The sequence below is a fragment of the Martes martes genome, assembly GCF_963455335.1.
Source record: "Martes martes genome assembly, chromosome: 1".
NCBI classification, from domain to species: Eukaryota; Metazoa; Chordata; class Mammalia; order Carnivora; family Mustelidae; genus Martes; species Martes martes.
The window spans coordinates 65,475,849-65,491,261 of NC_137888.1; the positions used below are offsets into that span (position 1 = coordinate 65,475,849).

Here is a 15,413-nt window from a genome sequence, read left to right on the forward strand (position 1 = left end):
TAAACAGAGAAAACAAATCTCTTCTATGTCTAAAAATCATGCCCTCGGCCAGCCAAACATCTCACAATGTACCCAATTAGTCACAGAGGCAGATGCCATGTTGATCAGTAGAATCCAAATTATTGTGACAACATGACTTCTCAAAACCAAATACAGACAGCCAAATTTTACAGCTAGTTAGGAGGTTGGTTTATTTAGCAGGAGAGACCATATTGTTTATTTCTATTTCTCTCTCTTGAATTGATATACTAGTATGCACTACTGTATCAAACAAATATTATCTTAGAGACACAAAAAGAGGTCCTATAGAAATTAAAGTTTTCATAAATCCCCACAATACATTACATGTCTAAGTAATCCATGAGGAAAGGGCCTGTTAATATTTAAATATTGTCTATCTCCCACAGAATAAGCTACTTAGTGAAAATTTAAAAACTGATTTGTCAAACTTCTTTGCTTTAAATTTCTCTTCTAGCCTCATACACTCCAAACAAAATCCTAGAAGGCTTGGGGTATTGGTAGTAGCTGGACAGGCTCAATGTTTCTAAGGTTCTGTGTTCACCAACCAGTGCAACCTAGCACCCAAGTTCTTTCATTCATTCAGCTACCCACTCAAAGAGTTCAGAGCCATTCAGTGCTACGCACATAGTATAAAGTGTCTATAATTCTGTCTTTATCCTTTCCCTGGTATTGCTCCTTCATTTTTATTTTTTTATTTTTTTAAAGATGTTATTTATTTATTTGACAGAGATCACAAGTAGGCAGAGAGGCAGGCAGAGAGAGAGGGGGAAGCAGGTTCCCAGCTGAGCAGAGAGCCCAATGCGGGGGCTCAATCTCGGGACCCTGGGATCATGACCTGAGCCGAAGGCAGAGGCTTAACCCAATGAGCCACCCAGGCGCCCTGCTCCTTCATTTTTAAATAAAAATTCATATTTAGGGGCAGCTGGGTGGCTCAGTGGGTTAAGTGTCTGCCTTCAGCTCAGGTCATGATCCCAGCCTCCTGGGATCAGACCAGAGTCAGGCTCCCTGCTCAGTGGAGTGTCGGCTTCTCCTTCTGTCCCTCCCCTGGCTCATGTGCGCATGCTCTCGCTCTATCAAATAAATAAAAATCTTTTTTAAAAACTCATACTTAACTTTATAATTTCTTTTATCAAAACTTAAGTGTTCCTAGAAATAACAGTAATAGTTTGGTGACCTGGAAACTCTATATCATGTAACTACCATGCATAGTATACACATAAATACCATAACAAATTGCTTTCAACTCAAACATGTATTAAGTGGCCCAATATAAAAGGCACTGTGCTCCATATTGCAGGAAATACAAACATAAGTAAAATACTCTCTTTGCTATACTCCTTCTGCCTAAAATCCCCTAGGGTGAGACAAAACAAGTTAACCAGAATGCAAGGCAGAATATAAGAAGGGTGACAGAGAGTGCTACAGGAATTACATGCAAGTGAATTTCATGCCTTGGGGTAAGGCATGGATGGGAGGGGTTAGTTAAGTGGCTGAAGTGGCCTTTGAGACTCTGAAAGCTTGGTAGGTCTTTGAAAAAGCAAACAATATTTAGATTAATAAGTTTCCATCTGGGTCAGGACAATCATGGCAATGACAACATTTAAAAACCTATCAAAAAGAATTCAATATGCATTTAAACAGCTGTGCTAAAATATGGGGAAAAAATCATTACCTCCCATAGCAAGCACCTTTCTGAAGAACATAAATCTCTCAACCTCCTTTCATGTGGTATTAAATTTCAAAATTAACTAAAGACATGACTGAAAACAAAACAAAGCAGTAAGATATATCAATGAAGTATTTTTAAACTACATACATCTTAACTGTTCCTTGAAAATACACTATGATTAGGGCGCCTGGGTGGCTCAGTGGGTTAAAGCCTCTGCCTTTGGCTCAAGTCATGATCCCAGGGTCCTAGGATCGAGCCCCACATCAGGCTCTCTGCTCGGCAGGGAGCCTGCTTCCTCCTCTCTCTCTGCCTGCCTCTCTGCCTACTTGTGATCTCTGTCAAATAAATAAATAAAATCTTAAAAAAAAAAAAGAAGAAGAAGAAGAAAATACACTATGATTAAACAGACTGAAAAGAGAATTTCATGATAACATAATTCCTAGACAAAATTCTATGCTTACACTGTCCAACAGGATAATCAATAGCAACATGTGGCTACTGAGCTCTTAAAACATGGCTACTCCAAATAGGATATACTGTAAGTGTAAAATACCTACCAGGCTGTGAAGAGTTAGTACCAAAAAAAGAATGTAATATATCTCATTAGTAAATTTTACACTGATTACATACTGAAGTAATATTGTGGATATACTAGGTTAAAAAAATATTATTAAAAGTTCACCTGTATTTATTTACTCTTTATAATGTGGATCCTAGAAAATTTTATATTACATATGTGACTCACATTTGTGGCTTACATTATATTTCTATTGAATAGCTCTGGTTTAAACAAGTGTTTAATATTAATATTGTTCAGATTCCTGTATTTGTTTTAGCCTATTGCTTCATGTTGGCATGGTAATCACCTGATCATAACGACACAAAGTAACCTCCCAAACATCTATGCCTCAGTGTCTAGACACTGAAAAGATGAGACACATGCCAAAAAAGTGTATGAGCTTAACTACTCTTTTGGAGCAAATGTGTAAAAAAACAACCAACAAACAGCTTTTCTAGATACATTTACCAAGCAGTTTATTTTTTGGGTGCTGCTGGCTGATGTCATGAGATTATGTTAAGATAAGTACTAGGTGATACAAAGACATGGGATCCAGGGAAACAGGAGTGGACCCTGAAGAGCAATGAAGTCAAGGTGACAGCTATACAGTGGGGCCTGGAGAACAACCAAGCCAGATCTCAGCAATAAGATAAGGACTCCAGGAAAAGGACACTCCTGGAAAAGAACAGAGCGGTGCAGCAGATCTAGAGAATCCTTGCTAAAATTTGAGGGGTAGAAAAATCAAGATTATGATCACTGCAAACAGTACAAGAAAAGAAAATGGAAACAATAAACTGTAAAAAAAAAAAAATTAAAAGCAAAGGAAATGTGATTGCCACTTAGGAAATAGTTTGATAGTTCCTTAAAATATTTAACAGTTACCGTGCAACCTAACAATTTCACTCCTAGGTATAGATCCAAAAGATAAGAAAATATATGTCCACACAAAAACCTGTTCACAAATATTCATAGCAGTATTATTTATACTAGCCAAAAAGTATTATTTATACTAGCCAAAAAGTAGCCAAATGCCTATCAACTGAAGAATGGATAAACAAATGATGGCAATTCCATACAATGGAATATTGTTCAAAAATAAAAAGGAATGAAGTACTGATAAATGCTACAACATAGATGGACATAGAAGATATTATATGAAATAAAAGAAGCCAGTCACAAAAGCCACATATTGTATGATTCCATTCATATGAAATGTTGAGAATAGGCAAATCCATAGAAACAGAAAGTAGTTTAGTAGTTACCGAGAGCTGGGAGGAAGAAGCATGTGGGGAATGACTACCACTGGATACCATACAAAAATGCGCTAGTATTAGTTGATAGTTGCACAATTCTGTAGACATACTAAAAACCATTGTACACTTAAAATGAATAAATTTTATGGTATGTGAATGATATCTCAATAAAGCCATTTTTATTTTTTTTAAGATTTTATTTATTTGAGAGAGAGTGAGAGAGAGAGAACAAGAGATGGGAGAAGGTCAGAGGGAGAAGCAGACTCCCCTCGGAGCTGGGAGCTTGATGTGGGACTCAATCCGGTACTCTGGGATCATGACCCAAGCTGATGGCAGTTGCTTAACCAATTGAGCCACCCAGGCGCCCAATAAAGCCATTTTTAAAAGGGTATGTGATCATTGCACACAACCTGTTTCTGCTAAGAACACTGCTTAGTGTTTAGACACTGAGTGTTACTCATTTGAATAATTTTAAAAATTATTTAGCTAAAAATAGTTGCATAATTATATTAGCATGCTAGCAAAAGTGCAGTAAGGATGAGAATAAATAATATCTATCATAATGAGAAAATAATAAACAATATCAAAAAGTAATTTTAACAAACAGGTAAAAGTATATGAAAGAAAAAAATGACAAAAACTGATAGAGAAAAACAGCTGTCATAGTTAAAGTTTGCCTATGGGAAATAGAAAGGAGAAAGAGAAGAGTGGCTTCCATGAAGACTTTCTTTAAACCGTATGAATGTACTATTTTATAAAAATAAAAATTTCTTTTTTAAAAAAGACTAAGGAGTGCTTGGTTTAGAAGCAGAATGAAACCGTGCGCTCTTAAAGAGGTAAAAGGCACAGGCTTCATTGACACTGACGCACTCTGCGCCTCTGATCTCTCAAGAGAACAGGTTTTTTTCATCAAAGATGTTAGAAAAATGGAAAATTAAAGGAAAAAAATGAATTTTCCTTTGTGTTTTTCTTTACCATGACAAATAAACTACTATTTCCAGCAAGAGTGATAATACCTTCTTGACGCTATGGATCATTTCTCAAATACAGAGCAGGAAATATTTTAAATGTGCTAAGTGTTCACTGGTTGTGACTATTAGCATTTTACCTCTTATTGCCAAGAGAATCACCTTCTCATCTTTGCACTTACTCCCCATCTAACTCACATTTAGTAAAATAAGGGTTTAGTAACTTAGGATAATGGAAAACATCAGCAATTTTCTAGAACTATTGATTTAAATAGTGTTTTAATTCTAACACTTTTATGCTAAAGCTGTGTTCATTTAGGTATGTATACAAAAAATATAATTCCATAACAGAAATAACATGTAAAGAATCAGAGTATCTACAGAAGGATTCTTAAGACACTGGGATGCTGTCTCCAAGAAAAGGAACTGGTAGTTTAAAAACAGGAGCAAGACAAAGATATGACTAAAAACCGTGAAAATTTTGAATCACGTGAGTAAATTCCATTTTTTAAAGCAAAATATGTAAATAATAGCATGTAATTGTCTATCATAAAGCATCCAATTAGTAATGTTGTGGTTATTGCAATAATTATATAAATCTGATATAGTATACAATTAGGTACTATTGCTGAAACCCTACCAACTCAAAGCTTCCCCCTTCCCTTCAGAGTTTAATAAGCGGAGTGTGAAAACTGAAATTCCAATGGGGAACTGCAGCAAATACACCTGCAATACTGGCAGTCTGATGCCAGGCATTTACACCAGCACCACAAATTCTTCAGATGCTGCCTCTACAGACTTAAAAATTTAGGAGTAGCAATTTGACTCAGCTCAGTAACTTCAACACATGTCATGAAGAAAGTGGTTAATCAATTAAAAAGAATTAACTGGAGTGCCTGGGTAGCTCACTTGGTTGAGCATCCGACTCTTATTTCAGCTCAAGTGATGATCTCAGGGTTCTGAATGGGACTCCATGTGGAGCCTACCTAAGATTCTCTCTCTCCCTCTGCCGCTTCCCCTACTTGTGTGCACATGTGCTCTCTAAAAAAAAAATTAAAAAATAAATAAAAAATTAAAATTAAAAAATAAAAGCAGCTTAAAAAATGAATTAACTGACTTTATGGAATTAGGGGAAATAAAAGGAGTCCATTTTTTAAGATAGATTACCCTTCCTTGGAAAGAAATCTACAACACCCAACATTTTTTAGTATTATTAGCCAGTGAAGCCCCTAAGAATTTCTTAGACTTCCAAAAGAGGATTGGATTGCCATGGCTGTCCTTTATCTTCAGATCAACAATCAAGATACCCACCTTTTCAAATTCTCATTAATAGGTCTTAAGTGTGGTTTGCAAAGTTACTAATAGCTAATCGTTAATTCATGAAAAAGCTTAAATAACACCATGCAGTGCCTTCTAAGTATTCCACAAACAGAAGATATGAGCAGGTTAAAATTCAAACAGCAACTCCAAAGTACCACAAAAGAAAAAAAAAAAAATAAGACAACAAACCTTAAGTCAGATAAAATGCTACAGCTGAATAATAAATGTATCTGGGCTAGCATACTGAAAACTTTAGTAATCTTTATCCATATCACTGAAATGCAAATAGAGTTGGTCAATGGGATAGTGATGACCATTTCTCTTCCTTATCACTTCAGTGACCAAAATATTAGAGAATGTTTGATGTAATGAGAAGTTACTACAGAACCCCAGGTATCCTCCTGCCCTTTTAAAAGAGATATAATTCAAACTTCTCTAGGTCAACATTTTGAACAATTATCAGTGATTTCCCCCAGAGCTTATAAGCCTACACTAAGTAATCCCAATATGCTTGCTTGTCCTTCTTCTTCTTCTTCTTCTTCTTCTTTTTTTTTTTGGAGATGTGATGCTTAATATCAGTATCCATTCATTCCCTTCTAACTTGCAGTTTTAAAAAATGAGATAACTGAATGAATTACAACTATGTGTTAAATAATAATAAAAAGTTGTAAGCAAAATCTTAAAAACCAACATATGAACAAAGTGTTTATACAATTTGTCCAGGGATTTCAGATGTTCAGGAGTCTTTTGGGTTTACTTCCTGATTGTCAAATGTCAACCAATTCCAACAAAGATGATGTTCCAAATAACCCAATTCCACACTGATGGAGAGCTGTTATTCTTTAAAAAACAATAACAATAACAAAACCCCTGAATTCTCAGTTATAAAAAATGTCCAACAGACACTTGACTAATTGTACATACATAAAATCACAAAACCATACACACATAAAAACACACACACATATATACACTCATGAAGTTTGCTGTCAAATACTAAAAGGAGGAAGAGAACACTTAGAACACTTCACAACCTACAGGAAGAGACAGAAGTAATAATCCTTAATAATAGCTTATTTGGAGAATCACAGTCTAATATTACCTGAAAATATAAACACACCAGATTTACGTATGAAAAATCAGTACTTTTCAATTAAAAGAAACTTCTGAACATTAAAAAAATTCCATATATCACTTTTCTTTTTTGGCTGGCATAATCCCTAATATTTCCATTTTCATGGTTGTCTTAAGAAGTTTTCCTGAAATCATAAGAGAATTGACCTTTTTTTTTTCAATATAACTGTGAATACTAAATACTATATTTGCTGATAGGCATGCCTGAAACTAACTGCAAAAGCAGTATTAATGAAATTAGTGAAAGTCTTACACACACATTAATTATCAATGAAAGACTATCCTAAAAGTAAAAGGCACTTTGGCTTATCTCTGGAATCCAAGTATCTCTATAACATATACGATATGGAACAAGAGCTGTAGACTCAAAATGCCTGGGTTTAAATTCTAGCAAAGCAACTTTCTTTCCAAGTAATCTTGGGATAAATTGTTTCATCTCTCTGTATTTCACCTATAAAGTGGGGATAATAGTATTAGCTAGTTTGCAGAGTTGGTGTAATTATTACACTGAAATGTTGCATATAAAGAATTTGGCAGAAAGCTTATTTAGTACACAGTAAACATTCAATAGACATATCACATATCAATCACATCAGTATTTGTGGCCACTTTCTATTAAAGTAACCTATTTATTTTTAGCTTCAAAAGCATAGGATTTCACATGATAAAATTAAGGATAATGAAAAAGAGTTCTAAAGAGTGCTTTGTACCAGTGTTACTAATATTTTTGCTAGCCTACCCACCTCTCTAACTTTAAAGCATGTCTGTTCAATCCTATGCCAATCCTATGCATATCTGTTCAATCCTATGCCAGCCTACCCACCTCTCTAACTTTAAAGCATGTCTGTTCAATCCTATGCCAATCCTATGCATGTCTGTTCAATCCGATGCCAATCCTATGCCTGTAAGTTCATTTAAATTTCACCACCATCTAAAATACAAGTTTCATAAAAAACGGTTCCTATTCCATCAGAAATGTTTACTTTTTATTATTAAATTGATTTCAAAGGACAATCAAGAAATTAATCACTCTAGAATATGTTGAAAAGAGAACATTTTAAGGGATTCATATTTTATGCCATTGTTGGCCATAGCACCCTGGAGAAAAAAGGAAAACTTGATCTGGCAGAACTGAGAAACAAAAAAATACATCACTGCCTCAATCTGATCAAATCAGAATGCTTCTAAGAAAATTACTCAATACAAAAATATAAGATGCAACTATTTACAAAAATTTAACTTGCATACCCTTTAAAAGTAGACTTTGTCCCTAAAACATAAGCAAAAATGGGCAAGGGGATTGTAAACTGAGAATCCAAATCTACAGAGTTTTATCTTTATACCAGACCAAGCACATTACAGAAACAGTATTTATTGAAATAATTTTCAATGTTCATTATGTGCTGGGTATTGACTCACTTTGAAAAGCAGAAAACTCAGTAATAAACAGAATAGAATAAATGTCCCTTTTTAATTTATGCCCTTTATCAATTTAATGGTAAAAACTTTTGGAAAAACAATTTAATTATTCTCCTTTAACTCTACTGTCAGTTTTTCCTTGTACTATTCACACAGGTCTTTATACGTATATTTCCACATCACATTCAACCAACTTCAAAGACAATTTACATAACCAAGGAAGATCTGTAGAATCTAAGATAGAAGCAAAGACTGCAACCTCTACTCCAAAACCAATAAACAATAAAAATACCTCTAGTCTTGAAATCATGTAAGAGTCCCTTTCCACTACATCCCCTGCCCCGAAAAAACGCTAGGAAAAGATGCTAAATGTTCCAACAAATTCATCTACTTACAGTGATTATGTTTTTAGAACAGTATCTGGGAAATCAGCTTGGTCCTCTTAGTACCAACATATACTCCAGTCACATGCACGTGCTGTCCCTCCATTCTCCATTGCAGGGTGGAGCATCACAAGAGACACCAGAGACTTACAGTCTGCCCATCCCCATTCTTATCCTATAAACCCATGAGTCTTATTAAAAAGTATGAAACTGTGGCATCAGGTCAGCATGGGTCTGTTTCACAGCATTCTCCATATATAAAGCACACAAAAACACAGCTCTCCCAGTCTCAGAATCTGCTACTGACATTTAAAAAACTCTGGCTTCAACCAGCCTTGGTGTCTCTCACACCTGCAACTGAAGTCCAAAACAAGGGGCAGATGGCACAGAGTGCAAGAACTGATTTCCATGTGAACTACACCAGTGAAATGAATGTCACTTCATTTACTCAATGCCATTCCCAATCAGCCATAAATCGATTTGTGACTCTCTTGGCTCACTAAAAGTTTTGTCCTAGCTCCTATTCCTTATAATCATTTCACAATTAGCACTCTACAGATGCATGCAACAAGAGAGCATGCAATTCTTTTACAAAAGTATTAGTGTTTTAACAACTCTGGAAAGGTCTGGTTGGGAAAGGAATGAAAACTTAATGAAAGTATGGTTTTCAGTCTCACACACGAGCTCTCATCCACATAAACATGGATGATCTAGAAATTGACTAAATTCTAATAACCTAATTTTTATATGTCACAAGGAGATTGAACTCCCTGAGGAACAGAATAACTCTAAGTTGCCACGTAGTTTTTGGTTTTAATACAAGATGACTAAATACTGCACAAAAATATGCAACTGCTATTAATTATCCTCTTTTCACTAAAAAAAATTGATGTAAAAAGTTTTATATGAGGAAATAAATGATACTCACTGATTTACTCTCCTCTTTTTAAATCTTGTATTTAAAAATTAAACCTAGCCAATTAGCTAAAATTTTCCCAACAGTATACCAAAAGGATTTATTACTAATATATTTTTTAAAGATTTTATTTATTTGTTTGACAGAGAGAGACAGAGAGAGAGAGAAAACACAAGCAGGGGGAGTGGGAGAGAGAGAACCAGGCTTCCTGCTGAGCAGGGAGCCCAATGCGGGATGGATCCCAGGGTCCTAAAATCAGGACCCGAGCCAAAGGCAGATGCTTAACGACTGAGCCACCCAGGTGCCCCTATTATTAATATTTTAACCAAAATCACCATAGGAAGTCCTCTACCTTCTCTTTTTTGGGTAAAATATTACACAATTCTACAGAAGGAACTGTACAGCTCCTAACATTTAGACACTTAAAGACACTTGCGTCTGAATGCGAACCAAAAAGAAACGTTGGTTTCACCATAGTTTCACCAAAGTAATATTTTAAATATACAATTTAAATACATGATTTAAACTTGGAATGAATACTGGGCACCTGGGTGGCGCAGTCTGTTAAGTGCTGACTCTTGGTTTGGGCTCAGGGTTGTGAGATCAAGCCCGACTTCGGGCTCTGCCCTCAGCGTGGAGTCTGCTTCAGTTTCTCTCCTTCCTGTTCCTCTACCCCTCCTGCTTATGCTCTCCCTCTCTCCAAATAAATAAATCTTTAAAATAAATAAACAAACAAACTTGGGGTGAATGCTTAACTCAACCAAAAAGACAAAAAATATGTTATAAAATCAACTTTTAATTTCTGCTGGAGCTTTCACAAACCAAATAAAGGCTTCTATTATTACTATTATTATCATTATTTTAAGTGCAAAGTTTAACAAAGAAGAATCATTATTTATGAAAAACAGGTTTTAAATGTACCAAAGATGAAATTAAAGGCTATTTAAAATATCTAGTTTCGGGGGCGGCCTGGGTGGTTCAGTTCTGCCTTCGATTCAGGTCATGATCCCAGGATCCTGGGACTGAGCCCCATAATGGGCACCCTGCTCAGTGAGAGGCCTGCTTCCCCCTCTCCCTCGGCTTCCAGCTCCCCTTGCATGTGCTCTCTCTCCATCTCTCTCTCTGTCAAATAAATAAAATCTTAAAAAAATAAAAAATAAAATATCTAAAGTTTTTATGTCACAAAAAATATTAGTCCAATATTTTTAGTCCAAAAAATATTTCCACTGTTTTTCGATAAATTACCATGGAACTATTATAACTAGGGTCAAGGGTGAGGTTTTTGACTCTACATAAAAAATTACTTTCTTTTTTAAGACATTATTTAATAGAAAGCATTTAAATAAAAACCATTAGTTTACTGCTCCCCAAAATAAGTTCAACATTTTTAGGTGAAGAAAAATTAGAAACTGTGCAATTAATAGACTGTAAAGTTAAATACCATTGCCAGTAACCACATGCTCTCTGCTGAACTTTAAGGGAACCTATTGTACACTAAATTTTTAAAAAGTGAACTCATCTACCTTCTCATCTCAGCACTTTCTCAACTTTCCCATTACAATCGACAATATAACTCTGGCAGTCAAGTCTTCCAGACCAACAACATCAGAAGTTATTTTTAACTCCTGACTCCCTCCCAAATATTCCCCTTCGATCCAATCCGAAGTCCTGCCAGTTCGTCATTCACACTATCTCTCAAATGTGTTACTTTCATACCATTTTCACATTTTATTTTATATTTCCTCATGTTCACAACATACCCTACTATTTCTCTGAAAGGGCTCTAATGTTTACTGTAATCCATTAACTCAGTTGTCCAAATCACCTTCAAATAAACATCTTGTTCACCAACCTACAGTAAATCCCCATCTCTCTTGAATCACAACCAAACTCTTAAAAGCTCCTTCTCTCCGTCAGCTATGGTTAACACATTTTCCAAACTCTCTCTCTTCTTATTTTCCAACTTAGGCCCCTTTAACTCAGATTTACCAACTTGCTTGGTAAGTACAAAAATTATCTACCTGCCACACAAAAATCACCATCTCTGCGCCTCTGTCCATTCCTTCCATCTAGAATCCTTTATGTTTCTCTATCAATTCAAATGACTGCCTCCTTTAACACCTGTCTTAAAACACATCTCTGCAGGAAGTCCTTCCTCTCCAACCCAGAGGCCTCACTCCTGTATTCTTCATCCCTCTGAACAAAGCATTCTCTTTGTATTTATAATCTTGCAGTCATCATGATACTGTTCATATTTTGTCCCATAACCTGCCTCTACGACTAAATGATAAGCATTTGAGGCCAAGGACTTTAATTTCTTTATGTATCTCTATTTTGAACAGGGGTCCCTTAGAACAGTAGCACTGAAACAAATGTTTAATGACACCCTTTTACTTCTAAAATGTCCTTAAAGTCAAAGTTGTCAAAAACACAAAATTTGCATTGAACTCCAATTTTTTAAATGTTATGATCTATATGAGAATAGAAAATTAAACACTTTAACCTATGCACTTTACAAGAGTTACTCCAACCTCAGTCAACAAACCACATTACCAAGAATTAAGGAGTCATTTTTAAAAAAAACCTCGGAAACAAAATTAAAAGTCCAAAAACTTAATATTACAAGCTATTCTATTTTGCTCTCTGAAATTGATCTAATAAAATAATTACCTAAAATTGATTTCAAGTGGTTTTAAACTATATTACCAAGATGAAAAACATACAAACACTCCAGTACCACAAGAGGCTCTTAAGTAGCTATTATAAGATTTGCCTCATCATAGCTGAAAATTACCCCAGAATTTTAAAATATTCCTTTCAAATGACCCCATGAAGTGGTTAGAAAGCTTGTCTCTCCTCTGAAAAATGCATCATCAGCTGCCTTCTTCACATACCCAGCATTCTGTACTAGTCACAAAAATAAATAATGAACAAATAACTTTTAAAACTTATCTGCTATTCAGCTACTACCTTAGACTACCCTGTTTCAGGCAAGTCCAAATGCCAAAATAAATTGAAATTCTGAGCTCAATTAAAAATGATAATTTTAGGTTGCTTAAGCATATAATCAACTTCACATCACAGCATGTATGTATTTTTTAAAAATCTCAGTTCTTCAGTTCTCTCCTTCTAGGCAACAGTTTTTCTTTGCCCTCACTATGCCCCTTTCTCCAGGAATAAGGAGACAATGTAGACATTTTTGTCAAATTCTGGAAGTATGGTTTAAATAAACTGTCACTAAATACCTATCTACAAATAGAGATACTCTGGAACAGTAGATACTTAGTATACCAAACACAGACTATTTAGCACAATTCTGGGACAAAAGTACAGTCTAGCAACAACCCTGAACACTAGCTCAAATATCCCTATTATAATCAGGACTACAGCCTTCTCCAAAGCCTGTGACAGAAAGGTCTAAATCCATAATGTAATAACTAAACCCATAGTTTTATCTAAATGTGGGAGGAAACCAATGCAAGAGTATTTTAAATAGTCCTAAGACGGGAGATTTGAACTCTAGATCATTTAACAAACGCTGAATGCAATGGCACCCCAAAACTGAACTTATTGATGAGTCAGTGACAATTAACATTCAACTTAGTATCTGGCAACATGACAATACAAACCTCAATCAAAACTTGAACCTACTTCCAAGTTACCTTTTGATTAAACATAAGTTATATAGTGGTAAATTGGTAACGTCAAAAGGGAAAGTTAAGAGAGAGCATTAAAACATGTGTGCAACTAAAACAACGCCTGTAGCGATGCTACTGGGTCTCTACCAGCTCCCACAGACCCTTTCTAAAGGGAGAACTCAAGCCTCGCCTCCAAACGTGAATGCTAGGTACTAAGCAAGTTCATCTCTGGATTAAGACCAAATACTTTGTAGTCACACAAACAAGAAACAAATGTTAGGAGACTGACATTTAGTCTTTCTAGCAAGTATACAAAACTATGACAACCCCTAAGACCTGAGCTAAATAAAATAACCCTCATTCCAAAAGACACATACTCTGCAAATGTACGTAACGATTTGAATCGTCCTCTTTATTCGAAAGGATGAGCAAGTAAATACTTTCATCACTATTTCAACATGGAAATACTCAAGCACTTGATAAAGCTGACTACCAACAGCACAAAAAGTATAAGAAAAGAAGCAACTTTCAAATCAAATCATCCAAGTAAAAAGCATATTCTCTCAATTCAAGGTTAATGAGACCGGGGGAGGTGATATGGGAGTAGAGAGGGAGCTGCCTCATCCTTGACTGAAGACAGGTTTTTGTCCTTTTCCACTACCTCTTGATTATTATTAGCAGGAGGTCTAATATTCTAAAATCCTGGTTAGTAAAGGCTTTGTATTTTAAGGGTGAGGTGGATAAGGGATGTAAAATAAAATCAATACTCACTGCTAACTTTCATGCTGCCAAAAGCTGAAGGCTGCTGCACTGGCTTGCAGCTCTCCGCAAAGGAGGTGGTTCTGGGCCGCCCTGACATGATCACTCTTTTCCCGAATCACCCTCTTTTCCTTCCTTCCTTTTCTTCCTTTTGTTTTATGTTGGGGTGTTAGGTTAATGATAAATGCAGCATTAAGTTGTCCCACAAGAAGATTAAAAAAAAAAAAAAAAAGACTTCGTCTTCTTGGCTTTTCACTCCTTTCTGTACAGCTATTAAAAAAAAAAAACAAACCGAGCGATGTATTTCTCCTTCAAGACAGATCAGTATGGATATTTAACATATAGATGATTTGGGGCTGGGGAAAAAATACAGTTCTTTCCCCTCCCTTTCCTTGGAAAGGAAAAAGGGAGGGGGGAGTCTTAAAAAATATATATCACGTGAAATGGGGGCAAATACTTGATTGAAAATAAGTACTCTGAATATTATATTTTCCTCGGGGATTTTTTTTCCGAGTCAATGAAGAAGGGAAGCGGCGGAAGGATCACGAGTCTCACGCTTGAAAAGAAGGGGGGATGGGAAGGAGGGAGGGAGAGGGAGGGGGTGGCTCGGAGATGCGACGGGAAACGCTGCGGCTCCGGCAGCGGCGGGATCCGGCGGGCAGACGGCGGGGCCCGGCGAACTGGAAGGCGGCGGAGTCGCGAGTCAGTCAGAGGCGGGCGGTGGCGGCGGCTCCTCTTCTCATTGCGACAGGAGCAGCTGCAGGCGGCGGCTGGATCCAGCGGCCATGGCGGCGGCTGTGGCGGAGGCAGCTCCCTTCAGACCCCAGGCAGCTGATCCTCGACTGCTCCCCATACGCCGGGGACATGGGAACCCGGCAACCGCTTCCGTCCCCTGGGGCCCCCTCCCCCGTCCGCGGCACCAGCGCGGCCGCCCTCCCGCCCCTCGCCTCTGCTCGGTGCCCGCTCAGGAAGTCTCCGCGCTTTGCCCCCAGCCCGGAGCCCTGTCAGCGGCTGCGGGGTCGGCTCCTCCTCGCTTCCTTCCTTCCTTTGTCACTCGGCCCGGGCGGCGGCGGCGGCGGCGGCGGCGTTGGCGGCGGCGGCAGCACAAGCCTGCATTCGCCCGGGTCGGGGGCTGCTCTGTGTGAGGAGCGCCGTCTGCGCAGCCGCCTAGCTCTTCCCCACTCCCCCTCCCCCCTCCTACTCGTCCTCCGCCTCCTTCCTCCCCCACCCAGCCTTACACCGCCCAGCGCCCCGCCACCCGCGTAACAGGCGTCTGGGAATCGCCGTCCGAGGTCCGCGCCCGCCTGCTTCGGCTACGGAGCCGAAGCCAGAGCAGAGCCAATCACGGACGTCGATTGTTTGCGACTCCTCCCG

At 37.5% G+C, this 15,413-nt stretch overlaps 1 protein-coding gene across 2 annotated transcripts in view; it reads right to left on the reverse strand.

Annotated features, from left to right (window-relative positions):
- The window catches only part of GSK3B (glycogen synthase kinase 3 beta), a 210,069-nt gene extending 195,121 nt beyond the window's left edge, over positions 1–14,948 (reverse strand). For both annotated transcript variants that reach the window (XM_080807994.1, XM_080807993.1), the window contains exon 1: positions 14,052–14,948. In XM_080807994.1, the coding sequence (XP_080664120.1) occupies positions 14,052–14,139 (88 nt within the window). In that variant the 5' untranslated portion in view covers positions 14,140–14,948. The remainder of the gene's footprint in view (positions 1–14,051) is intronic.
- Positions 14,949–15,413: the final 465 nt, after the last annotated feature.